The following is a 20,626-nucleotide window of genomic DNA, read 5'->3' as shown; positions in this document are numbered from 1 at the left end:
TGCCCACGCTGGTCTCGAACTCCTGGGCTCGAGCAATCCTCCCACCTTGGTCTCCCAAAGTGCTGAGAATTACAGGCATGAGACACTGCACCCAGCCAGATTTTGATAATTATATCACTTGTTTTTGAAAATACACAAGGAAATATGTAGATATCAAAAGGCATACATACAACTCACTCTCAAAAGGATTAAAATATATTCATACATACAGGAGAGTGCTAACATTCAGGTTAGTAAACACAAAGGAATTTTTTATTATTCTCAGAACTTTTATGTCTGAAATTACATCAAAATAAAAAATTTACACCAGGCAGATAGGAGGCACTCAATAAATGTTTTTTTAAGTTTAATTTTCCCAAATCCTCAAGTGAACTGATGCTTCGGGAAGGCAGGGTTTCTGCTCTGAGATCATGCTGCTAATTTTTTTTTTTTTGGTTGAGTGGAGTCTTGCTCTGTTGCCCAGGCTGGAGTGCAGTGGCATGATCTCGGCTCACTGCAAGCTCCGCCTCCTGGGTTCACGCCATTCTCCTGCCTCAGCCTCCCCAATAGCTGGGACTACAGGCACCCACCACAACACCCACCTAATTTTTTTGTATTTTTAGTAGAGACGGGGTTTCACCATGTTAGCCAGGATGGTCTCGATCTCCTGACCTCGTAATCCACCCGCCTCGGCCTCCCAAAGTGCTGGGATTATAGGTATGAGCCACCACACCCAGCCTAAATTCAAATTCTTTTACTTTGGCACTTTGCTTAGCTTTTCTATGCTAAGCATAATGTCAGCTATGATTATGATTAAAACCATGCTGCTAACTTTTTATATAAATGTGGGAAAGTTACTGAACCTCCATATCTGTACCTCAGTTTCCTCATTTTTAAAAGAGATTATAAGAGTGCCTTAATTCCTACTTGTTGGAATGATGAAATTAGATAACGCGTAAAACATTTACAATAGTGCCTCCCAGGCATAATAAAATGCATTAATGTTTAGCCCTTTTATAGCAATTTTTACATATTGATTCTAGGATTTTGTATATCCTTGATAATAATTCATGTATTTCCATGTCAATAATGATAACGCCTCTACATACCACGCTAGACTTTCTAGAATGACCTTACATGTAACAGTTTTCCCAAAGGAAACTCTCCCGTGTCTATTATGTTAGGCAAATTCAAGGTACTTGACGGGGAGAGGTTGGAACAGAGCTGCATGGTAAAACAGTTATTTCCAAACTAGGATACTACACCTTCCTCCCAAAGGCAAAGTCTATATATAACCCTTTATTCCAAACCATGATATGACCTGACTATCCAATTGCTTAAGTCATACAATGGAAGTTACATATAGAACCTTTGGAAGAAATACGTATGCAGAAAAAGAAAAAAGAAAAAGGTCAACCAGCATAAAAATGACAGATAATAAAATAACTGTTTCCTATTCATATTTATATCCTGAGGTACAGAGCAAGACCCCATCTCAAAAAAAAAAAAAATGTAAAAACATTCTCATTACATAATATAATAGTTTAGCCAGGCAGGGTGGCTGGTGCCTGTTAATCCCAGCTACTCGGGAGGCTGAAAGAGGAGGATAGCTTGAGCCCAGGAGTTTGAGGCTACAGTGAGCCATGACTGCACCATGTACTACAGCCTAGGCAACAGAGCAAGATCCTGTCTCAAAAAAATAAAAATAGTTTAAACAGATGGTTTTAATCATAATCATAGCTAACATTATTGTGTATTGGGTACTATTTTAAACACTTTACATTATTGATTAATTCTCACCACACCTCTGAGGTACATATTGCTGCACCTCTGAAGTACATATCACATAAGCAGAGGCACAGAAAAGCGAAGCAAAGTGCCAAAGTAAAATAATTTGGATTTAGGCCAGGCGTGGTGGCTCATGCCTATAATTCCAGCACTTTGGGAGGCCGAGGCAGGTGGATCATGAGGTCAGGAGACCGAGGCCATCCTGGCTAACATGGTGAAACCCCGTCTCTACTAAAAAAAAAAATACCAAAAAAAAAAAAATTAGCCGGGCGTGGCGGCAGGCGCCTGCAGTCCCAGCTATTTGGGAGGCTGAGGCAAGAGAATCGCTTGAACCTGGGAGGCAGAGCTTGCAGTGAGCCGAGATCACACCACTGCATTCCAGCCTTGGCAACAGAGCAAGACTCTGTCTCAAAAAAAAAAAAAAAATTTTAGATTTAAACTCAAACCCCATGCTTAACTGTTAACCTACTGCATCATAAGACAATTAAATGAACTTTTCAGTCATACATAACACTTTATTCCTTACAACATTACTCAATCAGGAAATTTTAACACTGTAATATTAAATAGTCTTTTTGTCTTTTTTTTTTTTTTTTTTTTTGAGACAAGAGTCTCACTCTGTCATTCAGGCTGGAGTGCAGCAGCGGCGCGATCTTGGCTCACTGCAACATCCACCTCCCGGGTTCGAGCGATTCTCCTGCCTCAGCCTCCCAAGTAGCTGCGATCACATGCACCTACCACCACATCCGACTAAATTTTGTATTTTTAGTAGAGACAGGGTTTCACCAGGTTAGCCAGGCTGGTCTTGAACTCCTGACCTCAGGAGTGATCTGCCCACCTTGGCCTCCCAAAGTGCTGGGATTACAGGCAGGAGCCACCGTGCCCAGCCTATTAAATATTCTTTACCAAAAAAACTGGTTTCTTCCTCAAACAAATCAAAATGAAGACCAATAGCTTACATATGATTATTAAAAATCAATCAAAGGTATTAAAGAAAGACTTAGACACAACAGCAAAAGAACAGGCCAGTAAGGAAAAAATAAAATGAATGTCATCAATATTTAAAACTTTCATCCTTCAAAAGACACCACCAAAGAAGTGAAAAGACAACCCACAGAATGGAAGAAAATTTCTACAAGTCATATATCTACAAGTCATAAACGACTGTATCCAGAATACATAAAGACTTCTTACAGCAATAAAAAGACCCCCCCAAAAAAAAGTGAAAAATAAGCAAAAGATCTGAATAAGCATCAAACATGCTCAACATTACTGGTCATTAGGGAAATGCAAACTGAAACCAAGAGACGCTACACTTCACGCCATTAAGATAGCATAAATAAAATGGAATAATAACAATCATTGGTGAGGATGTAGATAAACTGAACTCTCATATTTCTGATGAGAATATAAAATGGTAGAGCCAATCTGAAGGAGTCTGGCAGGTCCTCAAAAAGTTAAAACGTAAGACTTGCCATATGACTCAGCATACCATCTCCCAGCGTGACCCAAAATAAATGAAAACATATGTCTAAACAATAACCTGTCATGAATGTTGATAAGCAGCACTATTCATAACAGCCAAAAAGTGGAAACAATACAAATGTCCATCAACTGATAAATGGATAAACAAAATGTGGTACATCCAATGGGAGAATTACTAGGCAATAAAAAATTTAAAAAAGAATGAAGTATTGATACATGCTACACAAATGCTCAACCTACTAATCATTAGAAAAAATATTATGCAGTGTCAAAGAAGCCAGTCACAAAATCGTACTTTAAGAGCCCACCCGGCCAGGCGTGATGGCTCACGTCTGTAATCCCAGCACTCTGGGAGGGCCGAGGTGAGCAGATCATGAGGTCAAGAGATCCAGACCATCCTAGCCAACATGGTGAAAACCCCTTCTCTACTAAAAATACAAAATTAGCTGGGCCACCACTCACCTGTAGTCCCAGCTACTCGGGAGACTGAGGCAGAAGAATCGCTTGAAGCCGGGAGGTGGAGGTTGCAGTGAGCCGAGATCACGCCACTGCACTCCAGCCTGGCGAGAGAGCGAGACTTCGTCTCCAAAAAAAAAAAAAAAGGTCCCATTCATATAAAATGTCCACAACAGGCAAATGCAGAAAAAGAAAATATATCACTGATTGTGAGGGGCTGGGGGAGAGGGAGGGACTGGCAAGTGACTGCAAATGGGAATAGGATTTCTTTTAGGGATGATGAAATGTTTTAAAAATTTAATAGGGGTGATGATGGCCCAACTCTGTCAATATACTACAGGTTATATGCCCCTTATCCAGAACATTTGGGAATAGAATTGTTTCAGATTTCGTATTTTTTCAGATTTTGGAATATTTGCATTTGCACTTACAGGTTGAACATGCCAAATACAAAACTCCAAAATCTGAAATGCACACTAAAACATCAAGTTTATATAAAGTTTCAGATTTTGGTGCATTTCGAATTTCTGAGTGGGATGCTCAACATGTAAAACCACTGGATTGCAAAAGTGTACGGTGTGTGTGACTATCTTAGCCATTAAAAGTTTTTGTTAACATTCAAAATGTGAAATTTCATCTTAATCTCTCCAGAATGCTGTATTTTCATATAAATTTGGGGTATATTCATTCAAAGTAAAGAACTAAGACAAATTTATTTAAGATTATAACATTTTAAAGTTTTCCACTTACATGTCTTACGGAGCTTGAAGACTCATTTCCAGAAGATAACTCGCGCCAGCTACGATTTCTTCTACCATAATTTGGATATTTACGCCTACATGTCCTTTGTCTAGACTGTGACGCCAAAACCAGTGAATCCGACTGAAACACAGAAAAACATGCGAATGAAAATCAACACCTAAATAAGGACAATATCAACAAAATGGGAATTCTATCAAGTTTCCAAAAGGATTTAAAGCAAAAGAAAAAAATAAAAGGCTTAAAAAGAAGGTAGTATTTCTGCCACACAGTTTTAACTCAAGCTTAGTAATTTTACTTTTAAGGTCCTTAGAAAACATGAGAAAATGCACATTAGATGGGCATTTTCCAAACTATGCTATAAGTTAACTGGTTTACCAAGAATAAGGGAAAATAACAATAATCTGAAAGGATGTCACCTTAAAAGTATACATCTCAGAAATGAAAAATATATATTCATATATTATGATGCAGTAAGCAACTTCTCAAGGAACGTCTCACTATCTATATACATAGGTGTAAAGAAAAAATGCTCAACATTCTAATCGTTAGAGAAATGTAAATCAAAACCACAATGAGATACCATCTCACACTAGTCAGAATGGCTATTATTTAAAAGTCAAGGCCAGACGTGGGGGCTCACACCTGTAATCCCAGCACTTTGGGAGGACAAGGCAGGCAGATTGCTTGAGCCCAGAAGTTCGAGACCAACCCAGGCAACGTGGAGAAACCCCTGCCCCTAAAAAACAACAACAAAAACAAAAAACAAAAAATTAGCTGGGCATGGTGGTACACACCTATAGTCCCAGCTACTAGGGAGGCTGAGGTGGAAGGATCACTCAAGCCCAGGAGGTTGAGGCTGCAGTGAGTGAGCCATGATTGCACCACTACACTCCAGCGTGGGCAAGAGTGAGACCCTACCTCCCCGCAAAAAAAAAAAAAAAAAACTGGGGGGTGGAGGGCATCAAAAAATAGCAGATGCTGATGAAGTTGCAGAGAAAAGAGAATGATTATACACTGCTAGTGAGACTATAACTTAATTCAACCACTGTGGAAAGCAGTTTGACGATCTCTCTCAAAGAACTTAGAATTACCATTCAACCAAATAATCCCATTACTGGGTATATACCCAAAGGAATATAACTCATTCTACCATAATGACATATACATATCTATGTTCACTGCAGCACTATTCACAATAGCATAGGACATGGAATCAGCCTAAATGACCTAAATGTTTTAAATATATTTTTCTCAAAACAGAATAATCATTCAAAATCAGCCAAATAAAATAACTATACTAGTTTTAGTTTTTTTAAAAGGCATGCCATTCCCCAACCACCAAAGGCAGATGAGATTACCCAATGAGAGCACATATCCCTTAAATTTATGCACAAGTAAGTTTTCACATGAGTGGGCATCTGTCTAATGAGCATTGGTCAGTTTTAGAATTTCAACATTATCACTGGTTGATCTTAAAATGAACTGAATTTGTCAGTACTGATTTTGGCAAAAATTCCTATTAATGAGTTTCATGAGTGATAATAGGTTAACATGTAGGTGGGCCAAACTTTCACTAAGAAAAACTAGAAAATCTGGTAAAACATATTTTTTAACAAATCTGTTTAAAGGCACTATATGCCTTAAAAGGTTATGAAAAATCACAGAACCAAGATCAAAAAAAGAAAACATATGTGTGTGTGTATATATACATATTTTTTAACCCTAGAATTTCATTCTGGAAGAGGAAGCTGGAAGGTTTAGCAAGTAAGTAAAAAACACAGACTAACTGATTGAGTTAGGTTAATAAATTTGCAATTCATAGCCTCCTATATGTAGGGAAATCCCCCAGGCTTTGGCTGTTAGCCCAAGGGCTACAAGCTAGACCTGTAGGTAAACTACAGATAGAACAGTAATCCCAAGGAACTAAAGCCCATTCCTGTTTGGTTAAGGCAATATAGGCTTGAGAGTGGCCCTAGAAGGCTGCCAGAAGCCAACGTAAATCTTCTCTGGGGACAAAGCCATCCTGTGCTTCAAATCTTTTCTAACATTTAACAGTCAAAAAAGAAACAAAAACATGATGATAAAAAAGGAGAAAATCAATAGGCAATAGAAAATGGTCCACAGAGAAGCAAGACATTGGAAAAAATGAAATTAACAGACCTCTGTTTTTAAAATAGCTATGGCTGATTTCCAAGTAATTAAAACAATGAGAATTTTAGTAGAAAACTGAGAGCCCTAAAAAAAAAGAACCAAACGAAAATTCAGAATCAAACAATTTAGTAACTAAAATCAAGAACTCAATACCATTGTTAGGCACTAGGCATTTTTTCTCAAGTTTTCAAACTACTCCCTTCTAACAGCTGTATAACCTTGTCTACTATTTTAAATCCCAAACAGAAAACCTTAAGCAAGAAACACTCCACTTCAGATGAAAGTTACTGAGTTTTATAAATCAAAAAGAAAACTCTAAATTTCAACTGAATTTCTAATTTGCTAAGAAAACAGAATTTAGGATACCTTATGTGAGAGCTGAAGAGTCTTTCTTTTTCTTCCTATTATATAAAGATTTCTTTCCTCTTCACCTTTCTCTAATCGGAAGTCTTCCAGCTTCCTACAAATTTAAATACCCACTTACATTAACTATTGAAATGATGGATAACTAAAGGATATAAAGAACAAAACACAGTTTGATTCTATAAATCATAAGTTTAGTATTACTTTAAAAATACACAAAATCGTCAAGTTAAACAAACTTGTTAAAAATTATATGAATATAAATAAAATCTCAGCAGGCCAATTAGAAGGACCCTATTTTTGATTTGAGGCCAAAAATATTCGTCATTTGTTTTCCTGCACTGGTCCTATTACGACCAACTCAACAGAATCTCCCAGTAATAAGTTTTCAAAACACGTCTTCATGACTTTTCCAAGTTGCAATTCCTTTCTCTTAAAGAGAAAATAGCAGCGAGGTACTGCCCTTCCCCTCCACAAATTTAATTCAGCCTATGCTTGGATAATTGTATAGAAACAAGTATTAACAATGTACTTGGTTTTTCTAATCAACTCCTATATTTACGTCACATGAACAACAAAAAATTATGTTATTGGGGTCCAATCTTCAAAGCAAAGGACCTTGCCCACACAAGAAGAAGGTACAAAAAATAATTTTTCTTCTCTGGAAAAGACTGACTGGTCCCTTTTCTCCCAACTGAACATTATTAAAGCACGTGGCTTTATGTTTTTTTTAACTTTTACAACTAAGAAAAAGGTTAATACTGAAATCTTGGCCATGGCTCAAGATAATAACTAGACACTGACAGAGTGTAGAAGTGAATGCTGTTAGGACAAAAATGAATTTTAAGAAAATGCATATTTCTCCTAAGTAGCCCTTGAACGCCACTCCAAAGCCCACAGCAACACATAAGCACAGACGCCCTAAAAGAAATTCTTTTATATGCGACGCAGTGGCCAGCCTGTATCCGGCACTTTGGGAAGCCGAGGCACGTGGATCACCCTGCAGGTCAAGATTCACGACACTGGGCACATGGTGAACCGTTCTAAAAAATACAAAATTTAGCCTGGGCATGTGCCAGCTACTCACGGAGGGCGCAACGGAGAAATTCATTGAACCGGGAGATGAGGTGGCCAGTGCAGAGGATCAGGCATTCCACACTCAGCCCAGGCAACAAAAGCAGAATACATTCCTCAGAAAAAAAAAAAAAAAAAAAAACTAACAATGCTGATCCAGGCACAAAAAAGATTACTTTTACTGGTACAGCACATTATATGCTCATAGTTGCACACTGTCTTTTTTACTTTATGCTTTTATATCCATTATAAAATTTTTCACAACAGACCACAGTTTATAGTCAGAAACAAATTTTTAAATTCTCTTGATCCTTATCAAATGATATCCTAACATACAGTGATGCAAAATTCACCCTTGTTTCCACTATTGGAACTGTTGCCATGGGCAATGATCACCACATCTCAATCAAGTATCACCTTTATAAAATCTCACGTGAGCTTTATTTTTTTTTTTATTTTCATTTTTATTTTTTTTCTGAGACGGAGTCTGGCTCTGCCGCCCAGGCTGGAGTGCAGTGGCTGGATCTCAGCTCACTGCAAGCTCTGTCTCCCGGGTTTACGCAATTCTCCTGTCTCAGCCTCCCGAGTAGCTGGGACTACAGGCGCCCGCTACCTCGTCCGGCTAGTTTTTTGTATTCTTTTAGTAGAGACGAGGTTTCACCGTGTTAGCCAGGATGGTCTCGATCTCCTGACCTCGTGATCCGCCCGTCTCGGCCTCCCAAAGTGCTGGGATTACAGGCTTGAGCCACCGCGCCCAGCCGAGCTTTATTTTAGAAGAAAATGCTAGAAAAAGCTATGTTCTTTTTTGTGAAAATTATATTATGGCAGAGAGCTAGCTGCCGTTCTCCTTTTCTTCCTTAGAAACACAATTCCAATTTTTATCCAGGCTCTTTGCTGCTTTAAATAGACACTGTGTTACCTATTGTCCTCCTTAGCTTAGTATGGTCGAGTGACAACATTCTGATCAATGAGTTATAAGCAGAAATGCCACGTGGGTACTTAAAGCAAGTTCCCTTGACTAGAAACGTCCTTTCTGACATATGAACATCTTTCTTCTTTTGTTCTAAATCTCAACCTACATCACAAATACAGATAGGTAATGGCTACAGCTTCAGCAGCTATCTTGGACTATGCGGTGACCTTAAGACTAGAAGCCAACGCTGCATGCAGTGGTTCATGCCTGTAATCCCAGAACTTTGGGAGGCCAAGGCAGGTGTATCACCTGAAGTCAGGAGTTTGAGACCAGCCTGCCCAACACGGTGAAACCCCATCTGTACTGAAAATACAAAATTAGCCAGGTGTGGTGACCCATGACTGTAGTTCCAGCTACTCTGGAGGCTGAGGCAAGAGAATCGCTTGCGCCCAGGGGGCAGAGGCTGCAGTGAGCCGAGATCATGCCATTGCACTCCAGCCTGGGTGACAAAAGCGAAATTCTGTCTCCAAAAAAAAAAAAAAAAAAAAGACTAGAAGCCAAGCTCCATGATGGAGATAAGAAACACAGGAGTCTAAGTTTTTGATTAACTGTGGAACCACTATTCCAGCCTTAGATTATTTCTAGTCTTCCTTCAGATAAGAAAATAAATGCTTGTGTGTTTAAGAAACCAATTTTTCGGGTCTTTCTCTCGACACCTGTTTGCTTCCCTTGGTTTTGATAAAAAAAAGTCCCAAAATGACAGTTTTAGTTCTGATGACCATAAGACTTAGACGCCAATTTAAAACTTTATTATAGCATACTATATATACATTGATTTTCTGTATTTCTTATCATAGTTCCACATTTTGCTTTTCACTGTTTTCTAGTCCTTCCCAAATTCACAGAACAATATATAAGTACTATCTAATACCACTCCAGCATTCACTGAAACTCTTCTGGTTAAACATAAAAAAACACAAAGATAAATTTACAAAATTATCTTCAAGCTATTAAGTTATTATGAAACACAAACATGAGAAAATACTGAAACATTTTAGCTATCATTGAAAAAAGTATTTGCTGCTTCCATTTCAATAACTCAAATCAGTACATTACAACTCAGCACCAAACTACTGCCCATATTATAATTACAAAATATCATTTCTACACTTGATCTTAGCCAAAAGGCCTAGAAGCAATATAAAATATCATTTCTTAGGCTGGGCGTGGTGGCTCACACCTGTAATCCCAGCACTTTGGGAGGCAAAGGCAGGCGGATCACCTGAGGTCGGGAGTGCGAGACCAGCCTGACCAACATGGAAAAACCCCATCTCTACTAAAAATACAAAATTAGCCAGGCATGGTGACGCATGCCTGTAGTCCCAGCTACTTGGGAGGCTGAGGCAGGAGAATCACTTGAACCCAGAGGCAGAAGTTGTGGTGAACCAAGATCGTGCCATTGCACTCCAGCCTGGACAACGAAAGCAACTCTGTCTCAAAAAAATATAAAAGAAAATAGGGTTCTTAAAAGACTAATTTCAGATATAGGTCAAAAAATTTACAAGATGAACTATAATACCTTCCCCTGTCTCATAGCAAGGATGCTATGGAAAACTACTAGTCATTTTGAAAGGATAGGGAGCCCTGAAAAGAGGCTCCTCATGGCTAGAAAAGAGATGATTTAAATATCAATAAAGAATATCAGAAGTAAGTTAAACCCCAGCTATTTGATTTACACATTAAAACACACACACATACAAACTGGTCATTGCTGAATAATGAAAAGGAATAAATCTTTATTTTAAAGCGAATAAGCATCTACTCTGCCTTTCCTATACAAGCTTTGCTACTGGATAATTAAGTATACTTGGGTAGATTTCTTTTTTAGAAGTGTGCAAGATAATAAATGAAGAAGTTTTCATAGAGTTAAAAATCATGATTTTATAACAGCTAATAAATTAATGATCTATACATTAAGCATTGATAGCTGCTAACATCACAAAAAGAGGCTATTTATGTGTGCCTTCTAATAGAATTATCATTTATGAAGCAGTCTTGCAAAAAACTGAAAACATTTATGACATCTGAAACAGCTGGAACACAGTCTGGATATTTGGTTATACTGAGAACCAAGGTATGGTTTTTATAAGGTATGGTAACGGCATTATTTTATACATTTTTAAATTTCTTACCTTTTAGAAATACACACTAATATGCTTACGGACAAAAATAATATTACATCTAGGATTTCTTTCAAAATAATACTGAAAGGACAAAAGTGGGTTTGTGTGTGTGTATGGATAAAAAAGGACAAAGCCGGGCACGGCGGCTCACGCCTGTAATCCCAGCACTTTGGGAGACTGAGGCAGGTGGATCACCTGAGGTCAGGAGTTCAAGACCAGCTGGTCAACATAGTGAAACACTGTCTCTACTAAAAATATAAAAAATTAACTGGGCGTGGTGGTGGGAGCCTGTAATCCCAGCTACTTGGGAGGCTGAGGCAGGAGAATCACATGATCCCGGGAAGCAGAGGTTGCAGTGAGCCGAGATCACACCACTGCACTCCAGCCCGGGCAACAAGAGCGAAACTCTATCTCAAAAAAAAAAAAAAAAAAAAAAACGAAACGAGGCTAGCTCTGAAAACCTTTAACGTAGTAAAAACATTAGAGAATAATTTTGACATTTTCCTACCACAATTTAATAGTAAGATTCCCACTCATTACTAAAATATTTATACAATTATTTACACAATTAATGGAATATAGAATGTGTAAATAACCATAATGAATATATTTTCACAGAGAGAAACATTATAAATAGATATCCTAAAACAAACCTAAATATGCCTAGTGGTACCTCTGGTACAACCACTCTTCGTTTCCAAGCCTGCAGGTCACGTTCTGTAGCAATCTGACTGCGTGGAGCATTTTGATGCATCTGACGAACACCTTCAACTTGTCCACTACGGCGCAGACCAATGTTTGGAGGGGACTGAATGTCTAAGCTCAGTCTTCTAAAACCTAGGAAAAAATGACCAGGAAGTGATTCCAATACACTTTTAAACTAATATACATTTAGCATGTAACAAGCACACGTTCACCTAAGATGCCCACCAAAAATAAAGAACTAAGAGAAGACAGTATCTACTGAAAAAACTTTGTGAGAAAAATCTTTTTTAAATTAATTTTCTGTACAGACAAGGTCTCACTATGTTGCCCGGGCTAGTCTCAAACTCCTGGCCTCATGCAATCCTCCCACCATGGCTTCCCAAAGCGCTGGGATTATAGGCATGAGTCACCGCACTCAGCCTAACAAAATCTTAACATGACTAAGATCAAAATGTAGAATACTCAACAAACATTATTAAACCTAAATTTCCATTTTTACTAGACTTTCAGAAATTATAAAACGTACATTTTACATTATATATGCATTCCTAAAAACTGTGCCATCTTCAAAATTGCACACTAAAAAAAGGTCTTAGAAAAATTTGCACGGAAGACAGATATCTGAAATCAAGGTGGTCTTACAACAGTAATCATGATTCTCAAGAGATAATCTGAGCCACCAAGGCAAGTAGCTGTCAGGATGGTTATTAAAAAGACAAACAAATAAAATGTTGTGGGTTAATGCCAGCCGTGCTTAAACTAGAGCTGGGCAAGTGGGTGATGAGGCAATGAAGACAACAGTGAAGCTCTGAGCCTGAGGGGCTGCTGTTTAGGTGGGTATAGGAGGCTGAGCAACCTCCCATGAGCTGGAAGCCACAGAGACCAGCCTCTGAGGAGGAAGTCCCAGACAAAGTGCTTGTTTTCTTATAATTCAAGGTGAAGGGGCTCCTGCTAGTAACACAACAGAAAACCTGAGGGTTATATTGATTCTTGTGGGAAGCTATGGAGCTGTACTCCAGCCATGCCAGCTCTTCTTGCGTAGGGAAAAATCCACAAATGAATGCAACTTCTGCACTCTTCTATGTACCACACTGTATTTACCAATCACACATGTACCAATGTGCATCAGAGAACACACTATGTTTCACCAACTTCAAATGGCATTAAATGCCCCGCTAGTAAACCAAGCATTTATATTAAAATACTATACATTGAAGAAACATTTTTGAATTGAGAAATATAAATTCTAAATTTAACTGCCCAAGTCATAGCGTTATTCTCCAACAATTTGAAAACATGCATAAAGTTATTCATCACATCACTTATAATAGCAAAGTATAAGAAACAACCTAAATGCCCATAAAGAGATTACAAAGATTAGTTACTCCACACAGAGGAGGAGTATGAAGCTATAATTAAAAAAAAGATGAAGAATTCTGTGAACTGATATGGATTTCTAGAATATATTTTTCAGGCAATACAGTAGGTACGGAAGAATGAGTTTATGTATCTTGTGCCTCTTGCCATAACAGACTGAGGACATAGTATCAACTATTCAGTATTCCTGTCTAAATGTTTAACCTGAATCCAATTATGAATAAACAATCAGACAAATCCAAATTGAGAGCGATCTTGTGAAAACAACAGGCCTGAATCTTTCCAAAGTACCAGTGCTCTGAGGAAACTTTTCAGGATTAAAAGACATAGGTTGGGCGCGGTGGCTCAAGCCTGTAATCCTAGCACTTTGGGAAGCCGAGATCGGCGGATCACGAGGTCAGGAGATCGAGACCATCCTGGCTAACATGGTGAAACCCCGTCTCTACTAAAAAATACAAAAGCTAGCCGGGCGAGGTGGCTGGAGCCTGTAGTCCCAGCTACTCGGGAGGCCGAGGCAGGAGAATGGCATAAACCCGGGAGGTGGAGCTTGCAGTGAGCTGAGATCCGGCCACTGCACTCCAGGCTGGGCAACAGAGCAAGACTCCGTCTCAAAAAAAAAAACTAAAGCAAGTATAGTAATATAAGGAATCTAGGTAAAAAATTAAAATAAAATAAAATATAAAAGACATAATCCTAAAATGTAATGAGCAGGGCTTCATTAAATCCTAAATTTTTCTAAAAACAGGCATGAGGAAGGACAAGTTATTGGGACAACTGGGAAGTGTAAGGACTCAAAATTAGATAGCAGCGCTATATCAACAATTATATTCAGCTTATTGAATGTGATCACTGTATTATGGTTATGTAAGAGAATATCTCTAGTTCTTGGATGATACAGGATGAAGCACTAAGGTATAAAGTGTCGCAAGTCTTACTCTCAAACGCTTCAGAAAAACATAGAGGAATGTGTGTGTGCACACATACACACAAAAACAGCTAAAGCGGCCGGGCGCGGTGGCTCAAGCTTGTAATCCCAGCACTTTGGGAGGCCGAGACGGGCGGACACAAGGTCAGGAGATCGAGACCATCCTGGCTAACACGGTGAAACTCCATCTCTACTAAAAATACAAAAAACTAGCCGGGCGAGGTGGCAGCGCCTGTAGTCCCAGCTACTCGGGAGGCTGAGGCAGGAGAATGGCATAAACCCGGGAGGCGGAGCTTGTGGTGAGCTGAGATCCGGCCACTGCACTCCAGCCTGGGCCACAGAGCGAGACTCCGTCTCAAAAAAAAAAAAAAGCTAAAGCAAGTATAGCAACATAAGGAATCTACGTAAAAAATATATGGGTATTCACAGTATCCTTCTTCCAACCTCTCTTTCCAAAATAAAAAAATAAGTCTTATGCTGTAAGTTTAAGAGAAAAAGATACTATTTTAAATGAATAATGAAACTTGTAAATCACATTGGACTAGAAACAAAGTAAATCGCGGAAATAATTTAGAGGAGACTGGCGATTGTTATGTATTTACTTCTACACTGCACTATTAAGGACTCAACACTGAAAACTCATTAAGTTTTCAAACTTTCTGATTCAGTAAGAAAAATCATACTCTACCCAATACAGTTTTCAAAATTACCAATGTTAAAGCAAAGAAAAGCTAGAACTATGTTTTATTTTAAAAGCAATTTGTTATTCGCTATTTAATACAATTTTGTAAATACTGTATATTTACAGCACAAAAGGCTTCAGCAGTACTTGAAACTCAAATACCCATTTGTTACTACATCATCTTACACCTCATAAAGCCACCTTCAGACTACTAATTCAGTTGCAAAAATATAATGTTTACTTAAGTTTCTCACATTGCATGTACTTGACAAAGACTTCGTTTACTCTTTAATTTCAATGCAGCCATATTCAGGTAAAATATTTATCATTATTTATTACCTCTCCGGGGTGTTTCTTCACCATTTGAAAGTCCTCTTGGAGTAGTATCCTGATCGGCTCCCATTCTCTGATCTTGCTGCTGCTGCAACTGTCTTATCATTCCATCAAGAATACTCGATTCTGGGCTGCGTTCATCATTATCATTGGTTTGCAGGCTTATAATTTGTTCAATTACCTCTCCATCACCTACAAATTCAATTATTTAGTATATAATCATATAAAAGCAGAAAACAAAATTTTGTTAGGGTACAAATTAAAATACATTAACAATGGTCAGAATTCCCACTTTTGAAAAATAACCAGTTTAAAAAGATACTCTACATGGTCACCAAGAAGTCAGAGAAAAGATTCAAAGCCAACAGAAGTCTTCCTGTAGAGGACTAAATACTACGAAAACCTCAAAGCAGCCTCTGAAATTCCCGCAAGTGGAAACATGGAAACATGTTTCTGTAAAACTTTATTATGCTGTTTCCACACTAATGCCCCTCACTATACTCGATATATTTCACTAAAATCTTATTCCCCAGAGTCTCTAACTGGAACAGAGCAACTATGGGTCATTTCCAATGTCGAGAAAATCCCTAAGATTTAATTTCTTCTCTATGTCTTAAGAAAGGGGAAATAAGGGAGGTAAGACCTTTTTTAAGCCTTCAACATAGCTCTCCCCCTGCCCCAAGAGTCCTCAGAGAACAGTGAAGTTGATGGTAGTAATTACATAAGCCTCTCCCACTAATCTCAAATTACTTTCTTAGGTATGTTTTTAGCATAGTTAGTACCCATCAATTCTTACTTCAAGTACAGAATTCTTTTGAGATGGAGTTTCACTCTTTTTGCCCAGGCTGGAGTGCAGTGGCGCCATTTCGGCTTACTGCAAGCTCCGCCTCCCAGGTTCAGGCCATTCTCCTGCCTCAGCCTCCCGACTAGCTGGGACTACAGGAGGGTGCCACCATGTCTGGCTAATTTTTTGTTTTTGTTTTGTTTTTTTTAGTAGAGATGGGGTTTCACCGTGTTAGCCAGGATGGTCTTGATCTCCTGACCTCGTGATCCACCCACCTCAATCTCCCTAAGTGCTGGGATTACAGCCGGGGCGTGGTGGCTCACACCTGTAATCCCAGCACTTTTGGAAGCCAAGGCAGGTGGATCACTTGAGGTCAAGAGTTAAAGATCAGTCTCTACTGAAAATACAAAAAAAATTAGCCAGGCCTGGTGGCGCACACCTGTTAATCACAGCTACTCGGGAGGCTGAGTCTAGAGAACTGCCTGAATCCAGGAGGCAAAGGTTGCAGTGAGCCAAGATCATGCCACTGCACTCCAGCCTGGGTGACAAACTGCGTCTCAAATAACTAACTAACTAAATAAATAAATAGATAAATAGATAGATAAATAAAATAAAAAATAAAGGAGATTAATAAGGTAATAATCAAAAGGAATGCAAAAATATAACTTGCCACCATAAAAACATAAGAGAAACTGCAAAACCTCATATAGTATTATGGGATGGGCAAGGGGGGACACATTTCCATTCTGCTAACTAAGACTCCCTTGCATATTACTGATAATGTCTTTGTTTTATTATGGAAACCCATCAACAACTTAAAAGAGCTAAATGTCATATCTCATGTTAACTTTGTCTTTAAAAATCAGTAACTTTTATCACTCTCAAAAAATGAGTTGAAAAGGTAGTACATAGAGCCTTAATCTAAAAAAAGATAAGAAGACTTTAATTAGAATTGCTTATAACACAAAATTTCTAAGATGACAACATGATACTAAAGGGAAAACAGCAAAGAAGATTTCTAATCGTCATAAACCAGAATAACCTAAGTCTATATAGCTTTTCTTTTTTTTTCTTTTTGGTAGAGACAAGGTCTTGCTATATTGCCCAAGCTGGTCTCAAACTCCTGAGCTCAAGCAATCTGCCTGCCTCAGCCTCCCAAAGTGCTAAGATTATAGGTGTGAGCCACTGCACTCACCTTAACTTTTCTTTATGGCACAGAACACTTAACTGTTAACTTCTCAAATATCACAATGTTAACTGTCTCTATGGAATAATACAATCGATACTGAAATATTGAAAGAGGGTTCTACCCATGAAAGCTTAACTGATAGAGGAAGTGGCCTTCTGCCATAAACAACTACAATGCTGGAAAAAATATACATAAAACAAAAGCTTTCAGACATTGCACAACAGGCAGCACAAGACTGTGATCCCTGAGAGAAGGGGAACAATGGAGACAAACCCTTTGATTGCTCCAGATTACTGTCTGGAGGTAGTCTTCAAGTTAGAGAACAAGAGAGAACCCAAACAGCATCCACAGATCTAACCGAGTTGAGGAGACAGAGAAGAGAGTTTGCTGGAAGAGGAAAGTTAAAATACGCAGGACTGAATATCAGAGGAGAGTGAATTGCACACAAAGCTCCAGAGATCTGTAGTGAGGTCCCATCAATTATTTGACTAAATACTGATACGTGGCCGGGCATGGTGGCTCATGCCTGTAATCCCTGCACTTTGGGAGGCTGAGGCGGGCGGATTACCTTAGATCAGGAGTTCAAGACCAGACTGGTCAGCATGGTAAAACCTCATCTCTACTAAAAATACAAAAATTAGCCTGGTGTGGTGGCGCACACCTGCAGTCCCAGCTACTTGGGAAGCTGAGGCAGGGAAACTGCTTGAACCCAAGATAAGCCAAGATCACACCAATGAACTTCAGCCTGGACAACAGAGCAAGACTCTGTCTAAAAAAAAAAATTTTTTTTAATTAAATACTGATATGTGTACGCATGGGGTAGAACTCCACTATTGAGGGGAAAACATAAAAAAGCAGTTGCGCAAAAAATTTGCAGAACTCCCACAGGGCAAAAAATAGTTCAAGTTCCCAGGAGCCAGAATACACAGCAGAAGTGCTTTATGCACACTTCCAGTTTTAATATCTAGAATATTAAAAAGACATGTATTCAAATGCAGAGCAGTAAAAGATATAATAACTCCTACTATTTTGGTGCCACAACCAAGATTTGTGCTACACTGCCAGAAGTTTATTTCTACCCACCCGTGATCCATCAGTACAAATGTCAACACTATAAAAAAATAAATATCTCAGTATTGTTATGAAGATGGCTGTGACCTTGCAGACTCCATAAAAGGTTGCAGATACACCTATGGGTCTGCAAACCACACACTGACAATTTCTGCCCTAAAGCAATCATTACGTACAAATTAACAGGTATTGCTAATAAGAAACTAGTGGAGGTCATGTGGAACACAAAAAAAAAAATCACCAATCCCAAAGAAGAAGAAAAAAAGAAAAAGGAAAAAGGCACAAAGAACGAAAAGAATATAGAGGAAACAAATAGGAATATTCTATGTTCGAACCCATACTATATGAACATTTAAGTGTACACACTCTACACTTAATAGAGTAGTTAATACTTAAATCCCAATTAAAAGACAAGTTATCAAATTTGATATATAAAGACATAGATCAGCTGGAAGAATTGACAAAAGATATACCATGACAATACTGATCCAAAAGAAGTTGAATTGGCTATATTAATATGAAACAAGACTCTTCAAAACAAAAAATATTTTCAGAAATACAGAGAAACATTTCATGAGAAAAGAATTATTTCATCCAGAAGACAAGCAATCCAAAATGTGTATGCACCTAATGAATGAGCTTTAAAATACATAAAGTAAGAACTGAGTAAACTGAAGAGAGAAATGACAAATTCCACGTGACAGTTGGATGCTTCAATCTGGATGATAGCCCCAAACTGGAAACAAACCTTTAACCATCAGTGAATGCAGAAACAAATGATGATATACCCATCTATTTCATGAGGCACTATCTGCCCCAATGAATAAACAGGAACAAACTACTGATACATGCAACAACACTAAGGAATCTCAAAAGCACCATACTAACTCAAAGAAGCCAGACACAAAAGATTACACTTTGTGGCCAAGCGCGGTGGCTCACGCCTGTAATCCTAGCACTTTGGGAGGCCGAGGCAGGCAGATCATGAGGTCAAGATATCAAGACCATCCTGGTCAACATGGTGAAACCCCATCTCTACTAAAAATACAAAGATTAGTTGGGTGTGGTGGCACACGCCTATAGTCCCAGCTACTCAGGAGGCTGAAGCAGGAGAACCACTTGAACCTGGAGAACCACTTGAACCCGGGAGGCAGAGGTTGCAGTGAGCCAAGATCATGCAACTGCACTCCAGCCTGCCAACAGAGCAACACTCTGTCTCCAAAAAAAAAAAAAAAAAAGATTACACTTTGTATATAAAACCCTCTTAAAGGACAAAATTAAAGTGACAGAAAATATAACACTGTTTACAAGTGACTGAGAGAAAGGATAGGACTGACTCCAAACAGGTCCTGGGGACTTTTGGGGGTGGTATAAATGTTTTATATCTTGATTGTGGTGGTGGTTACTTGATTATTTAACATCTGTCAAAACATATTTGACAGCCTGGGAAACATGGCAAAACCCCGTCTCTACCAAAAATACAAAAATTAGCCAGATGTGTTGGCACATGCCTACAGTCCCAGCTACTCAGGAGGCTGAAGTAGGAGGATCACTTGACCCTGGGAGGCCGGAGGCTGCAGTCAACCAAGATCGCATCACTGCACTCCAGCCTGGGCAAACGAGTAAGACGCTGCCTCAAAAAATAAACACATACACACACACTTGAATTGTACACTTAAAATTGGTGAATTTTGTATATAAAGTACACTTCAATAAAAGTAATAAAAAATAACATTTGAAATAGCCAGCATATACTAATCTACATTAGATTTTAACTTTATACATAGCTGATGATTTAGTTTCAATAAATCCTCATCCAAAAACACAAATAGCTTTTTTTCTTTAATATCTGTAGAGAAACGCTGCCCTGCTATTAACACAAAAAAGAACTTTGCACTTGGCTGTGACAGAGAAAAGTACAAGACAAACCTGGAACACCCTACATCCAGAAAAGGAAAGAAGTGACTGAAAAAGTATAAGGGACTTGGGAAAGGACAGTTTCAAAAGGCTCTGAGAGTCAAACCTAAGGATTATGTGAATAATACAACCCACTAACCACACCCAGAAGCCCATACTAAAATGTAATGAGCCTCATCAATAAATAAAGGGGTGAGCAATAGACAGTCATATGCAATGATACATATGACGCAATGACAGAATAACGATAAAGTTAGAAAATAACCACTTTGCAGTATTCACAGTAACAACTGATTCAGGCAAAATTCATCAATGGGTCCTAAAACTTGAGGGTAAAGTTTGACAATGAACAGGTTATTGACATACCACCCCACAAATTACCATTAATTACAAAGAGAAAAATATTAAGTTTATAGTGAAGAAACTTGGCAAACACCACATTAACCAAGGGTTCAAAAACAACATTACCAGTAATTAGACAAACCACAA

The 20,626-nt window shown here is 38.5% G+C and overlaps 1 protein-coding gene across 1 annotated transcript in view; it reads right to left on the bottom strand.

The window, feature by feature from the left end:
• BRWD1 (bromodomain and WD repeat domain containing 1) overlaps window positions 1-20,626 on the bottom strand; it is a 129,623-nt gene that overhangs the window by 63,240 nt on the left and 45,757 nt on the right. The window contains exons 18-21 of the mRNA XM_017880685.1: window positions 15,183-15,368; window positions 11,808-11,991; window positions 6,988-7,081; window positions 4,459-4,590 (exon numbers count right to left, since the gene is read on the bottom strand). Of these exons, the coding sequence (XP_017736174.1) occupies window positions 4,459-4,590; window positions 6,988-7,081; window positions 11,808-11,991; window positions 15,183-15,368 (596 nt within the window). The remainder of the gene's footprint in view (window positions 1-4,458; window positions 4,591-6,987; window positions 7,082-11,807; window positions 11,992-15,182; window positions 15,369-20,626) is intronic.

The sequence above is a fragment of the Rhinopithecus bieti genome, unplaced genomic scaffold (genome assembly GCF_001698545.2).
Source record: "Rhinopithecus bieti isolate Rb0 unplaced genomic scaffold, ASM169854v2 scaffold_12151, whole genome shotgun sequence".
Classification (NCBI taxonomy): Eukaryota; Metazoa; Chordata; class Mammalia; order Primates; family Cercopithecidae; genus Rhinopithecus; species Rhinopithecus bieti.
This window is presented reverse-complemented; position numbering and strand designations above follow the sequence as displayed.